Genomic DNA, 15,755 nt, shown 5'->3' with positions numbered 1-15,755 from the left:
ATTGGACACCGTTTTGCATGACGGCAATCTGTGCCTTTTTGATGGATTCGTTCCATTTCATTGCCATGGTAAACTTTTATCACGGCTATCATTTACTGGCGGCATGCATGGACCTCTTTAGGAGATCTGTGCTTGATTTCTACACGGTGATCTAAGGACGATAAATCACTGGGTACACATAAATTATATCAGTGAAATATCAGCAGTGTAGGCCTTTTGTGTGGACATATGTAAATCCAGCCAGGGATGTTCGGCTGTGTGAAATTGCAGTCGTTGTCTACCCTCTAACCATACAATTTCTTTCATTTCAATCTCGGCACGCAATTGGAATATTGTCCCTTAGCTACTCCTATCATACGTAATGAATGTGCTGCCCCAAAGGTGAGAGCCATAATTGATTAAAAACCATAATGTTTTTCCATGCCTCAGTGTAGTCAGGGATAAGGATATCTGTGATGTGTGAGTAGGTGTCCTGTGTGTGCATCTGTATGTCTGTGTGGACGGGACGGGACATCAAAGTCGTGTGGGCTGCGGCTCTGTTTCATCCTGGCTAATGAAGACGCTGTGAGTGTGCTTCTGGGTCACAGTGGGAACACGCACAGCGAGGTCACTTCAAAGGCGGGATAATGATGGATTAAGTCTAAATCATGGGCGCGCTTTAGTCGCTGTCTCACATCCAGACTGTCGCTTTGCATTTTATTAACAAATCATTGCAATATGATCTGGTGTAAATGTGCCTGCCTTAATTTCCCTTGTCCATCTTACTCTGGGCAAATCCTCTACATCCAGATTAGTGGATGGTGGTGGGCAGAGTGGTGGGCCTTTTTATAAACCCTTGATGGCGATGAAATATCCTTTCATTAGTGTCCATCTAACTCTACATGTATTCATGTTTTAATGCACTGCTCTTTCTGCAATTACTTATTGCTTTGTGTTGTGTCCGTGACAGCTTGTCATTCATGGTAGCCCTACAGCTTGCAAGCAAGATATTCTATCCTTGGCCAGTTCTGTTCAGCATTTAACACCCACAGTCCGTAGCTCATTGAACAGAATAAGGCAGACATTTCTGTTTCATAACGCAAGGATTCTTAACGCTCCAACCCTTCGATCTGTACTTAAAGTAGAAATAGTTTGGAAGGGGGCAACACTCCAAGATTATAGTGCTCTTAGGACTCTTATGTTTAAGAGGATGGCACATATACAGTGTAAAATACTGTTTCACTACCATTCATCCTGTTCAGTGCATAACCCTCCTATTCGTTGACCTCAGGCCTGCTGTGCCTGTGAAGTTTCAGGTATGTAGGAAGCACTCAGGGAAGTCTAATTGCTGCCAGAGTGATTTATCCTCCTGTAGACCCTCCAAGAGCACTCGAACACTCAGATAATCTCGTCAACAACACTTCCCAGCAGTAACAATCAAGGACACCGTGTGCAGGCTAGCCACCAAAATGCTTGTTTTTGATGGAGGGGTGCAATGTCAGGAATATTTGATCAATTTTAGCAGAAGTTCAGGTGAAATGGGTCTGGTGTTGTTTGAGGTTTGAGTGACAGACTGCTTAATACTACTCCTGAACATTATCAAGATAAATCCAATCTAGTGCTGAAACAATGATTAGAAAATACCAAACCAAAGTATAAGTCCGCGCCAGGAGGATCGTGCGATCGTGCGATCGTTCGCGCGCGCGTGTGTGTGTGTGTGTTCGTAAGTGAGTGAGTGTGCACCTCTGTGTCTGTCCACAGCTAATCTCGCAAACTGCATACTATTTTTTTCTGCCCAGTTTCTGCCCAGCTGCATGCTCAAGGACCTCTCGTGGTTGTGGTGACTCACACTTTCTCAAAACACCTTTAATTGCCCTTTTTATATTGGCATTAACTGCCTGCTGACTCCTCACTCACTACTCTTTACCGGCCCCCGGCAGGTAGGGGCTGCTAGTGATAACACAGCTGAGTGAATCTCCCACCCCCAGAGACACAGTTAACACTCTTTTAGTTTTTTTAGTGTTTGGCTATCAGCTAATGGTACTAACCAGTACTCATAGTTAGTAACATTCAGCTGCTGCTACGTGGGCAGACAGCTTGGTGAGTTAAATATTGTTTTTGGAAAGATTGTATAAAATGTCTTACACGACTACTTTGAGCCGATTGCCTGTATACATCACCGCTTGTTTTTGAGTTTTAATGAAGTGTGTTTTACGACGCCTTCATTGGTGTCTAGACAGGGGGTTAGCCAGTTGTGGGTTGTAATCATTCAATCCCTGGCGGAGATCTGCACTCGATTGAGGACATATTTCTAGTTTATTAAGAGTTTAACAGTAGAAAAACCCGGTCCAGATGCAGCTAATCTACTTCCTTTAGAACTGTGTGCATGAAGTTTGATCAGATTGACTGCCAGCTGGCAACAGAAGAAAACAATTGTGAGATTTTGGTTCAAACATGGCTAAATCCTTATTGCTGTATAGAATGTACATGTATGTGACGTCATTTTATCCCAACCAGGTAATGCCCGTTTTAAACTAGTTAAGCGCACTCGCAAAAACAATTAACGCAAAATCTCTTTGAAATAACCAAAACCGTTTTACTTTGGGCTGTTGGTCTGGCAAAACAAATTCAAAGACATCACTGTGGACGCATGGTTGCAATGAGAATTTTTTATAATTTTCTGACATTTATAGAGTAAATGTAGGCTCAATTAAAAAAAATCTAAGCCACACATTAAAGGATAATGAAAATAATGGTTAGTTGCAGCCCTAATCCTGGCTACCCTGGATGTCAATGTACACATTCCGGCTAAATTAATTCACCCAATACAGAGTCACAGACACATAATCCGATATACTGTACATACATTAATAAGATACACTGTATAAGTGTTGAAGTGAATACTTAATAGAGGATTATCCGAGCTGAAACTGGGTTGTCCAGCCTCTGTCCAGAGGAATCAGCAGGGCCTCGTTTGTCCGAGGCTCTGTGGCAGCTCCCAGTTCACCTGGGTTCTCTCGTGTTTAATTGGCCTCATTATGTGATTAACTTAGCAAATTTACCCCTTACCCTCAAGGCACAGCTTTGAACACTGGCAGACCACAAACCCTCCCAAAGTCACTCCATCACCGAAAGCACAATGTCGGCGTTTAGGCCGACCATCGCACTCCACTGGGAAGTTTTCATTCTCCAGCAGAGATGTCTGTTTGCCTGTATTAACCTCAGTACCTTTGACTAAACACACCACTTTTAAAACGGCCATAATTCATTCTAGGATGATTAGCAATATATCATTGTTTCCTTAGAAATGCTCAGTATGCATATTATGTTGCTTATTACACTTTATATGCTGAGCATGATTTCTGCAAGCTCTGGAAATTGTTGTATTATGCATGGCCTGTGTTGATGTTTGCATTCAGACCTTAGCCCTATGCTTTCAAAAAGTGAGAGGTTGTATATATGAAACATAAATCTGTTTTATTTCAGGGTATAAAAAGTGCATGTTGTAATGGAGCAATCTGTTCATCTGAATTAGATGGATTTAGGTTTTGCCTTTGCTTTTCAAATCAAGCACAACCATGGCGTGAGTGGAAAGAAACAGTAGATTGTCCTATCCAAAACACAAAATCTAATATTTTGAAAGCTCCAGTTGTCTGTTTGCGGGTTCATAGATATTGGTTTCATTTTGCTGATGTCCTCGGAGAATAGTATGGAAAATGAAAGGAAGATGAAAAACAAAGTCCATGATGTTAATCTATTCTGTCATCACTGAAATCTCACAGGTCCTCCGTGGACTCCCTGACAGTCGGTTGAAATAGCCAGTAAAGTGCCAATTTCACCAGACCACTTGTTATTTGTCAGCAAAGTCATAGGTTCGCTTCCTTGTTTAATAACCAGTGGAGGAGCAGGTGATGAAGGAGGGATGCCTGTGTCCGTGTGCAGGAGGAGAGGAGGGGCAGCAGGGCAGAGGAGAAGTTTACAAATGGCATCCATCATTTTTCATGCACAGGGGTGACATCCCTCCGTCAGCCAATTTCGCTCCGATAGCCCAGTCCCTTGGTTCATTGATATCTGCATTAGGGACCTTTTGTTAAAGGTCTCATCTAAATGCATTGAAAAACGCCTTGCTCCCTCTGTGTACCTCCTTCCTTTAAAAACTGTGTGCGTGCATGCATGTTGCTTGTGCAAAGATTTGCCGACTGGGCTTTGTGTACATTAAGGTTAGTCTTTGTGGCAAAGCAGTGTGGTGTCATTGAACCTGGAGAAGAAGAAAAAAAAAACAGCCAGTGAGAAAACCGTCAACAAAGCAACAACAAAAGCCATCTGCTCGGAGTGCTCTCAGAGTCGGGCTACGAGTGTTTTCTCACTCGGTTGTCACTGAGTAAGTCTGTAATGTAATGCATTTAATGCATCTATTCAAGTTAACAGCAAAGAGTAGAGCGTGACCTGTGAACTTGCTTCAAGAATAGGCCAGAAGGCATTGTGAAGGAGCTTGTTTCAAATTGATATAAATATGGCAGTGCCTTTTGTATGAAGTTGGTTGGAGTAGACCCATTAACCAAAACACTTCAGAGCCACTTCATTTTATTCCACTAAAAACACCACCCTTCATGTGCTGCACTTGTACAGTCCTGCAGGTTCAAAACAACCTGACTGTACATCCCTTGCTACTATTAAGAAGATTTAATTTGCTTTTCCTGTCCTTCTACTTTACAGAGCCATAGTGTGATATAGCAGAGGTGCTGAGGGGCTAATGTTGCTGTCAATCCACAATCCTCTCAGCTACAATCTCATGGCTTAATTTCCACACAGATCCGAGTACCCTTGAGCTTCGAGAGGTCTCATTCACATACTTGAATCAAAATTGCCCCCAAACTCTCATGTCCAGTAATTTCTCAACACTTTGTTTCCAAGCAATGTTGCACTTTGCTTTTTTCGCAGCATGCGCCTTCGTTTTGGTTGATGAACTTTCGAGTAAAACAGCGAGCCAAACACCCAGCCAATCTAGTATTTCATTAATATGTTTAATGTAAATGTATGTCGAGCATTTCGTTTGCAGCTTTTAGGTAGTTAGTCTATAATATCTCCTGGCACTCTCTTAAGATATATTAAGAATAGTAATTAATAAACTGAAATGGACTAATAATTTGATGCTTGAGGACATCCCTGCAGTATGGTCCCATAGGGATCCCATTAAAAGTCCGACTGACTATAATCTATAGTTGTATAGTTGTGCTATATGATTCAGCCATGTTGCCCTTGCGACAATATTGAAATCCACTTTCAAATGACTTTGGAATTAATCATTTACGTTGAATTTATAGACCTTGTGGTACATGACAATAAATGCTCTGACGTGAATGGGAGTGTGTCCCAGAATGTTTACAAAGACAATTGCAGTGGGAGCATCTGTCACTGCCTGTCAGTAGTTTGAAGAGAAAATGTGAGTGTTTGACACATGCTATTATTGCTGTCATCCCCCATTTTCAGATGGGGTCCGGGAGAGGACAGGTCCCTGTTAATGTTCTTTAGTCCGAGCTGTTTGATTTTTCTAGGATGAATTAAAGTGTGATTAACAGCGCAGAGGCCTAGACCCTCACTTCTGTAATTCAAAAAAGAGTGGCACCCATTCGTAATGCTTGTGGTGATGCTCTCCCTTTTAAATAAGCTTATTGCCGCTGTACTCTTTTGTCATGTGAGGCTGAAATGTCAGCGCCGACTCAAACAAGCCCAGCCAAAGCTCCCAAACATGGTGAGATTGGATGTGATATCAGTGCAAGGGTCACTGACAAAAGAAATTGGGTTTTATGCAGAGCGTGCCTCGATACACAACACTCCCAAACCAAAGGTAAAAGCAAAGCCCTTACCCGCTATTTTCGACCCATCATTATTTCTCATAAATCCTAAACTAGCCAAGACCAGTGCCTTTGACAGCATGACTGATGAGTTTGCCATCGTGAATGTCAAGAGAAATGGTCTCCTGCACCTTATCTCCCCTATTTCTTATTGTGAGTGAGACTTGGGGTTTTTATGGAGGAAAGCCACGGCCATTGTGATGAGCATTACCCGGTGATAATGAAGGGCACGCCGCTGTACTGTCAGCCTCTACAGACAGACAGGCAGGGGAAGCAGGCAGGGAGGCAGGCAGGCTGCTGAGAGACGCTGTCCATTCATGCGTTTATGTGCCCTTATGCCTTTATCTGGAGACCGGGATAAATGAGCATATTTATTTATTTATTTACACTATGTCAGCGCAGTGATTGCCTTATCTACCGCTGCCTTCATTCATTGAGGGGAGATGTCAATAGCTAATCAAGTCAAACGTGCCTTTTGTCATTGCTATTCACGGATCTCAAATAAATTGTATATTGAAAATGTTCAGTTGATGGGTCTGTAAAATGCTCTTCTCTGACATATTTGGTTTAACTGGAGATGTTTCCATACTGGTTGATTATTCATATGAGCCACCTTTAAACCACACACTTCCATACAGTAAGGGAAAAAATAGAAACCATACATACTTAATGTTTGGGTTTTCACTCTGAAGGTCTTACTGCTCATTGAACAATTATGGTTTGTTTGAGTGCATTCAAAATTTCAAAACCTCACAAGTCAAGTATGGATTTTTTTTTTCAACACTGCTTATGGTTTTGAAAAAAAAAGAAAAAGAAAAGAGTCTTGATTTGATGAGCCGGTCCCAGAAGCGAGCCATGTATCCCGCAGAGGCTAACGTTAAGGGGCTTTTAGTGCTCCTGCCTGTAACTTGGCGTGCACACCTGCAAGTACAGAATAAGAATAATGAGCTCAGACCCGGGTCTGAGCAGTGACTGTTAGGCAGGAAGCTACGTATTTATGATGACTTTAAGAAGCATTTATTGCCTAGTTTCCATCAGAACATGGTCTGCAGAGACCTGACAGCTTTCCTTAGAGATTAGTCTCAGAAGCCCCCTTGTTAGGCAGCAGTCTGGCCAAATCTCTCTCCATGCTGCTCTGTTGTCTCCCTCTCTTTCTCTGTTTTTCTTTCCCCCTATCTCTATCTCTTTTCTTCTTCTCACTCCTTTCCCCATGTTCACTCACTCCCCCCCTCACTCCTTGCATTTCCCTTTCTCTGCCTCTTTTTCTCACCCCCTCCATCTCTCAGATGTTTTCCACACTTTGTGTCACTACATGTCCTCTGGTTACACTGATACAAATCAGGGTTAAAACATTTGTTTACTGCGAGGAAGGGAGAGCGAGAGAGAGCGAGAGAGGGAAACAGCGCTGTGCTAAATGTCAAGGATGATGAGGTGGGTCAGGCTGGCAGTGCTGTTGCGATTACAGCTGTCTTCGCACGGCATCATCACAAACCCTGACAACCGCGTGTTGACTGCACAATTTATGCTCGGGAGGGCTAAGTCTTCCAGCTCCGCTGTTTCACCAAGAAATTAAATTCACACGTTATCTTTGATAACATCCTTCCACGTTTCCCTCCAATACCACTGTCAAGAGTAAAGGAATGTGTGGTGCCAAACCAAAGGATAATGGATTCAGGCGTAAGGAATAATTTCTGTCCTCGTGCCACGAAAGCACACTCATCTTCTCGCTGTTGATGTCTGCTTCCTTCAATAGTTAACTAGATATATAGGTGCTTACAGTATGTGCTTTCAAAATACATCAGGAAAGTTTAATATCATTTTTAATGGCTTTTGACCATTGAAAACCAAGCAGGTTGTCAACTATTTGGCGTACGATATGACAGGCTAGAATGTGCTCACGCCTACACACGCCTGTGTGTTTGCTGAGCGCCTTTTGTATGAGCTATATATGATTCTTTTATGAGCTGTGTGGTGGCTGGCCTTTCATAGGTGTGCTCTCATTGAGCACTTAATCAATAGCTGTCATCTTGAACTCATCCACTAAAGTAGGCCCCTGTTCTTTGTCTGCCCCGTAATCCATCTCCATACAGATATTTGAATTTGTATTACACACTAAGAGGAGCTTCCTCACTATCAGAAGACTTAACAGATTGTTTAAGGGCCCTCAGTACGTATTTTCACATGCACAAGAACTGGTTTATAAAAATCTATTCGAGGGGTCTGAGGACCTGGGGCACTGTGGTAAGCAGGGTAAGCCAGGGACATGTGAAGAATTTCAGATTTGCAGGGAGGCAATTTCTGTGTCTTGGTTTTTCTGATTGTTTTGTTAAAGCTGGTTTTATTGCTGTTGCTCAGCTCTTCTGTCTGTCTATTTGCTTTGGGTTTAAGGAGTCACCAAAGGTAATTTATAGTATTTCCCCCCCCCCTAGGAGAGTATTTGATAAGGCACTTCTGAAGCTGCCCGGGTACAGGCTCGGAAAAAGGGAGACACGCTTTGGATTCCGCATGAGTACGGTTTCTAAATCACTGGCAGCTTCTTGTGATTGTACTTTTGTAAGTCTATCTGTAGTAAAGACTGATAGTGCTCTGGTTGCAACGCTAGAGTGATTGTAGTTTATCTGAAGTAAACATTGATAGTATTGGAAGACACAATGCATTTAAGTCCCCCCCCCGCCCCCTTTACTCAACTTCAATGTTCCAATCCCTGCAGCTCAGCCCTTTCAGACACAAATGTGCAATTATAGGGTGCTCTGTTAAGAAAATAGTTTTTGAAAATTGGAACTAAAAGAATGTAGAGTGGGGTGAGTAATTGGAGGTCAATAGAAAGCAATGCTCCACGACAGAGCTGAACCCGCAGAGGGACAGCAAGCGAGATAGGGAGACGGGGAGAGGAAGAGAGAGAGCCAGCAGAGTGTCAATCAGTCTGCATTTTGCCCGCATTGCCCCTTAATTTAATCACTGTTTAATTACTGCTGTCCCCTGAGGGGCGCTCTGTTAGGTTCAGTTACTGAGCTTTTTCCCTTCCTCTGCCTTTGTCTCTGGGTACTGGGTATTTAGCCCTTGGACACTCTCTCTAAAGCGGGCCACTTTCTCAGAAGCCTCAGCAGTATTTCAACCTTACCTCGGGGCCCCTAGCACAAATCTGCTGATGATAATGTCAAGGGCAAAGCACATATGCACATGTGTGATGAAAGCTGCCTGCAGGAGGAGAGACACCACAAACATGCAACTTTATCCAGCAGAGCAAGGGCAGTAAAAACCTGGGAAAGTCTTGAAGAACCAAGTACCTGTCCTTTCAGGGCAACCCCTTCCCAATATAAGTCTCTGCGCGCAGGGTTGGATGTAATGTGAAATCCAAGAGCAACCCATCGTTTAAAAAGCACTGCTCTAAGTCAGGTCAGGTTTTCTTAAATGGTTCCCTGGAACTGTATAGTGTCTGCTACCATATCTATGGCCAAACACAGCGCACATGTTGTGGTTTCTTTGGATTACCAGCAACCCACCGCCACAGATCCTACACAGGGGCTGCGTCGGGGGAATAACTCACGTTTAGCTCTTAAGCTACAGCAATCAATATAAATTTAGCATGATAATGATCAAGTGCAGGGGGTGTAAGTCTCCCGTGCTTCTCTCTCTCTCTTTTCCTGGTACATGGCACGGAGCTCCAGCTCCCAGAGGCCTGTGGGTAACACAGCTAAGGCGCCACGCTGCACGTCAAACCTCAACTGAGGATTACAGCGGGGAAACAAACAAACAAGGCTGTCTCAGAGTCTTAGCGACAGGCATAGGCAATACCCGGTGCTAGTAATGAAGCCACTGATGGCACACACACCCTCCACAGTTCCCTTCCTGGAGCAGCAGAGGTATTTTAGACTGTGTTAAGGACATAATGGGACAAATAGAGATGATGTGATGAGCGGGCCATGTCTATGTGTGTGTGTGTGTGTGTGTGACTGACTGATAGATGAGATGCAGTCTCTCAGGAGAGTGTCCGTGATGATGACTATCGCCAGGGGAGGAGGGTTGAGACAGTTGTGGCTCCTGGGTATTCAGATTGGAGTGTTGACAGGTTTATTATTGAAGTTTGTTTTTTTTCCCCTCGATTCGTTCTATCACTGGATGGGTGGTGTCAGGGTGTGATAGTCACTGTCTTCTTCTGCACTTTCCTTCTTGACAGACAACAAGTGGGCTGTTTCTACATCAGCTAGTCTCTTGCCACTATGGCACAGCCATCTCAAGACATCGGGAGGAGACAACAATAGTGTTGATTAATTGAACGGCATAAGATTTAATGCTTTGTTTTTTACACTCAGAGTTTAAAAAATAATTTTACAGCGTGAAAAGCAGTATTAACGCCAAAAGCGAATCGAAATTGGCCGTAGGATCGTGCCAAATGTAATCCCTCTAAACTGGCTCGCTGGCCTTGTTTGTGTCAAGCAGGATGCCCAGCCGGAGTATCAAGGCCTGTAATGCAATTGACGACCTGCTGCCTCTGACATTAATAAAGATGGAACATGTACAGGAAATTAAACTCTCACTTTCCTATTGTAATGAGATCTTATCCATCATGATACTGTTTACCTCACAATCAGATAAAATGATCAAATTGAAGCTCAATCAGGGCCTCATGCAATGCCATCGCTGTAACCTGCTGGCATTACTCTTCTAAATGGATGGAAAAGTGAATGGGATTTAAATAAAGACTCTATATGTTAATGGATAGGGTTTAGCTCCCCTGGTGATCCACTTTCTACAGAGACGGAGTGGTGGTGGTGGTGGGGAGGGGGGGCAAGGAGCATGTAGCCGGCACTAAAGATGAATGCCAGTAGTTGTTGTGTTATACACATTTCTAATCTTCTTCTTGTTTTAAAAAAAATGCAAGAAGGAGGAAAGGGAAAATGTTGACCTCAGTAAGTGTCTCAGGCGTCTCTGTGTCCTGGTTGGCCACAAGAGGGAAGTAGCTAGCTACAGAGACAGAACACAGGCCACAGGTCCATAGTAGCAATGGAGAGATGTGAGATATATTAACTAAAAGGTATTATCATCTGCTTTACTTTTACACATCACAGAATTTTTTTTTTTTTTCATTACATGAGCCTATGATCTTTGATACAGAAGAGGGGAAAGTACTATGGACAAGGAGATGAGGCAATGCAGAATTTAATGGTATTGCCTTTTATACGTAATAAGGGGGCACTGATCAAAGGTTCACAATACTTAAAAGCAGCTAGGTTGCACTCAGGAGGGGCACCAAGTGCTCTCCAGCCAGGCTGAGTAAATTGCCAGATCAGCTCATCAGAATTCAACTGGAAGATGTAAGTTAGTGAAGACTAATTGAAGACCGATTTAAGGGGCATCCATCTGGATATGGCAACCCTCTCCCGCTCTCCTTAATTTCTGGTGAATACTAATAATGTTTTTCATATAATAGTGTATGTGTGGATTGGGCGGGGGGGGGAAGGGTTTTTGAAATGAAGCAACTCGAATGTACAGGGTGAAATTACTCAGAGGATATCTCAAGCAGACTATCCATTTGCTTGCCCTCTTCGCTTCTCTTGGTGATGGTGGAGGAGCCACGCACTTATGAAGAACAGCACATGTGGGATGTTATCAGCACCTGCTCAACACGGTTATATGAGCCAATTAAACAAGTATGTGTATGATGTCCTCCTCTACATGATTAGAATCAGAATCTCCAGCTGTGTGGTCTTTCGTGACCTGACTCACGTTAAGATTGAACATTCCACAGAAAAGGGTTCAGTGAATGTAGAGTATTGAGCCACAGCCTGATCAAGAAGTAGGCCACAATGGATGCAACCGCAGATTAATGAAGTCGCGGAGATATGTAAGAGCGAACTGAATTATGTATGCAATATAGGCAGTGCAAATGCTGCAGAATAAATAGAGGTCTTACCTGTAGACTGCGTACTGTACGGTCAGGTGCACTATACGGCAACCTGTGGTGGAAGAGGTACTCAGATCCTCAAGTAAAAGTAGGAATACCATAGTATATAAATACTATTCAAAATGTTCAGTAAAATCACAAAAATGTTATCAGCAAAATGTAATCAACGTATAAAAGACGTATTGTGCAGAATCATGGTTTTATATAGATAGAATATATTATTCTTGTTTTATAAAATACCTGTGTTTTTATTGTTACTTCAACGTGGAACCAACATCAGATACTTAGTATAATACCGGTAGATTAGTAGTACAGTACTACATCATATGTTTTAATGTAAAAAGTAACTAGTAAAGTGTCAAATAAATGTGGAGGAGTAAAAAGCACAATATTTCCCTCTGACAAACGATACACGATGCAAACTGTGGAGAGATGTGAAGCTGTAGGACTGTAGACCTCCACCCACACCTTCCTCACCTTTGGAGGAGGAGGATAAGAGTTAAATGAATAAATGAGATCTTAACCACATTTTCAGGAAATGTAAACAACATACAAATGATATTGATCTGCCAACTGCAAACGAGCAGTCAAGTGTTATTCAAGATGAGTCATCAAAAATAATTTTACTTTTTACAGGAAGAGAAACCTGAGGGATTTGGCATGGTAAGAGAGATAAATGAACAAAGTGAACAGAGGGATATAGGATTAGAACTTATAAAATGTATTTTTCATGTTTCTTGTTTTGGTGCATTCATGCCGTTTAAGCCACACAGCTTTTTTTTCTTCACATGGTCTTCACATGATACATGTGTTCAGTTTCCATGGATTCAATTCTGTGACCCTACAACATCATTTTTATTCTTTCGCTTTGCATCCAGATCTCATGGTGAAAACACTGGGGCAAAGAACGTTGTCAATATGGCATTCACAACTGCTGTTATTTCCCCCAGGACATGGAATCACACATTTGAAACAGTCCTCCAGGGAGATATTTAGACAACAGACTGATCCAAACTGCTGGTAACTCAAACCTCGCTGCAACACCGTCGCCTTTAAAATACTTTTAAAATGTGAATAAGACAAAGAGAGAGATATAGGTTAATAGATGTATAGACACAAATTGTGAAATTGTTTTATTTGTTTTTTTGCACCAAAAATAATGTAAAGATAGTGCCAATGATACAAAATTTTAGATACGTTACGATGATGTGTGTATGTTTAAGACCTTAGGGTCATCAGACATGTCCCACGTGTTTTTATTGTTTTTGAGAGAGGCATATTGCTTTTTCACTCTTCCACAGATCCTCTGTGCCTGTAGTATACTGTTGAGGTATTTAGAGAAATGATGAATCCTAAAAAGCTGTCATCATCATGGTGATTCCATTTAGGGTATGATTACTGTCCCAGATGTCAGTGACAATGAAGGCAACAAGGAGGAGTGTTATATTAGTCCCCAATGCCTGGCAACCATAATACCTTTCCTATTTTACAACCTAACTTTCTCTTACTCCAAGGAGACATTTTCACAATGCTGCTTTGATATGCCTGGCTGCTTGGAAGCTGTTTTAGAAAGAAAAAAAAAAAGACCTCCCCCCGCACCGACAGGTGTCTGATTTCTATTCCCACGGCAAACGTATGCCACAGCTAGATGCAGATTGCCTGTGGAGATCACCGTTTGTGCGAAATAATAGTGTATCTGGAAATAATGGCCCAGGGACGGTCTACAGGCTTTCAGATGAGATGAATGTTTGGGAAGAAATGATACAACGGTGAGGGAGTGATTGCCGTAATGATAGATTCCTAACCGGACATTTTTCATAAATGGAAACTTGAGTTTTGGCCAGAAAAGAATCAAGAATGGGTATGACAAAGTGTGAGACAATTTAGAGAAAATGTTTTCGTACCAAATTGCTGCATCATGGATGCTCGGGATGCTTTAAGGTAATACAGTTCACGCCTGGGTAGAATCAGTCAAAACATCAAAGTTTGAAATGACGCTTGTTGACCGACTAGAAGAAGTTTCACCAAGTTTTTCATCTGGCGTGTCCTCAATTATTGATTTGATTGATGGGTTTACATTTGTCATAATGCACCGTTGAACATGAATAAATGGACTACTTTCTATATATATATTTAACACTTAGGGTATATCAAGGCTCTCTTTCAAAGCCATTTTCCTCTGGTATGCAAAATGGAAGGTCTAACCTGAGGGTATGACAATATGATTAGAATGGGAAGTCATTCCTTCCATCCTCACGGCCACTGTGATATATATATACGGAAGTGATTAGGGGGTAGAAAAAGCTTTGGTTCATTTATATTTCATACAATTTTAAAAAGTAATCTGACCTATAGACGCTCCATACTGGATATGGAAGTAAGGAAGCTGACATCCGTATAATTTCAATGGAATTACTGCATTATTTACGTCATTAAAACCAAGACTACTGTATAACCCACTTTCAGGGGACACATGCACTAATACTAGGTTGGAGATGAAAATAGGGTGACAGCATGGGCACTTTGCAAAGAGATATCTTAAATCAGACTGATCAGTCTAGCATAATGTGATGGCTATTACATTTAGGCTGTATATATGGATATCTGTCAAGGGATAGGGCATTCTGTTAGTGTGAGATCACATCGCATGAAGCTTGAGAGTTTGACATCCGAGAGACACTCGTTGCACTCCATCCATTATTAGTGTTGAGATGTGTCAGTTTCAATTTTCACTACATTGCCCTTGTGGTTAATAATTAGATGTTTTGCAAACACTTTTTTTTTATTACGAGAGAGTCAGTATCTTCATCCTACAATAAAACCAGTTTCTACTCACAGCTCGTCGAATACCGACGCCTGGTCAGTGCCCCTCAGCGACTGAGACCGGCGTACCGAGTGACCCTTTGGCGTCTGTATGAGACGCGCCGGGCTTTCAACTGACTCCAATGTAAACCAGTCCATGCTAGTATTACACGGTTAATGCAAATTATGTAGTATAAAGAGGGGGAATGTCCATGCAGAGTGTGATAGGGACGAGGTGGATGTATCAAACTAATCAACACAAGGATTTCACCCAGGTGACCGCTGTTCATGTCCCGTGTGAAACTACAGAGTCTGGAGATAATTATGTGTGTGTTTGTCACAATAAAGCTGCTTTAAATTCACATTCTAATTGTGATACCTTAACATACATATATGTCATTTCTTTTGCAAATTGTTATGTTGTGACTGCAAACCAATTTAGCTGTAACACAGTGTGGTGCTGTTTTCATGCAACAAGCTATTACATTGTTCAGTATTCAGCTTTAGTGCTGCTTCCCCCATACACACTCTGCTCTGCATCACCAAGCCAAGGTGAAGCAGGATACTGACATGCATTAACTTTGACCCTGCCCAAACATTTACATACACAAAACACAAACCACATCTGTTGATGCCCCCATAAACATGACACATATGTGATGTGCCTGTCACACACGGGCCATGTCACTGTGACCGTGTGACATTGTGACAGAGCTCTTATGCCTTTGTGTCTATTTTGTGTACATGTGGGAGGCGGGAGCATGGGGGGGGGTGTTCCATTTTTGGGTTTTTGATGAGTGTGATTGCGTGGGCGCATTTAGGCTGCCTCACTTTGACAGCGCTGCTCTGGCTCCATCCTGCAGGTCAGCTGGGGTTTAATTGTCAACCTTAAATATTCATGGGCACATTGAGTAGATAAATGAAGGTATAAGCACACTGTAAACTTTTCAATAGGTCAGGTGTCACTGACTTCACCGGATACAATTTACTGTATGATCCGACATTCGCTGCAATGCCAATTAATATGTTGAGAGCTCGAAAAGAAACCCTAATGGCATTTTCCATTTATGTATTATGCGTAATCTACAATGAGATGGATACCGTTAAGACTAAAGGTGCACCGTAATAAAAGGAGGGCTTTACGAGGGTGTTTTATATAGGTATGAATCTATATAATTCTAACATAGACTCAAACCTTTGATTCTTTCAGTCAT

The 15,755-nt window shown here is 42.2% G+C and overlaps 1 protein-coding gene across 1 annotated transcript in view; it reads left to right on the top strand.

The window, feature by feature from the left end:
- dcdc2c (doublecortin domain containing 2C) overlaps window positions 1-12,776 on the top strand; it is a 31,428-nt gene extending 18,652 nt beyond the window's left edge. Inside the window, exons 11-12 of the mRNA XM_031847843.1 lie at window positions 795-803; window positions 12,618-12,776. Coding sequence (XP_031703703.1) covers window positions 795-803; window positions 12,618-12,763 — 155 coding nt within the window. The 3' untranslated portion in view covers window positions 12,764-12,776. The remainder of the gene's footprint in view (window positions 1-794; window positions 804-12,617) is intronic.
- Window positions 12,777-15,755: the final 2,979 nt, after the last annotated feature.

This window comes from Anarrhichthys ocellatus, unplaced genomic scaffold (genome assembly GCF_004355925.1).
Source record: "Anarrhichthys ocellatus isolate YVR2014 unplaced genomic scaffold, GSC_Weel_1.0 scaffold7, whole genome shotgun sequence".
Classification (NCBI taxonomy): Eukaryota; Metazoa; Chordata; class Actinopteri; order Perciformes; family Anarhichadidae; genus Anarrhichthys; species Anarrhichthys ocellatus.
Note: the sequence above shows the minus strand (reverse complement) of the source record. Positions and strands in the feature narration are given on the sequence as shown.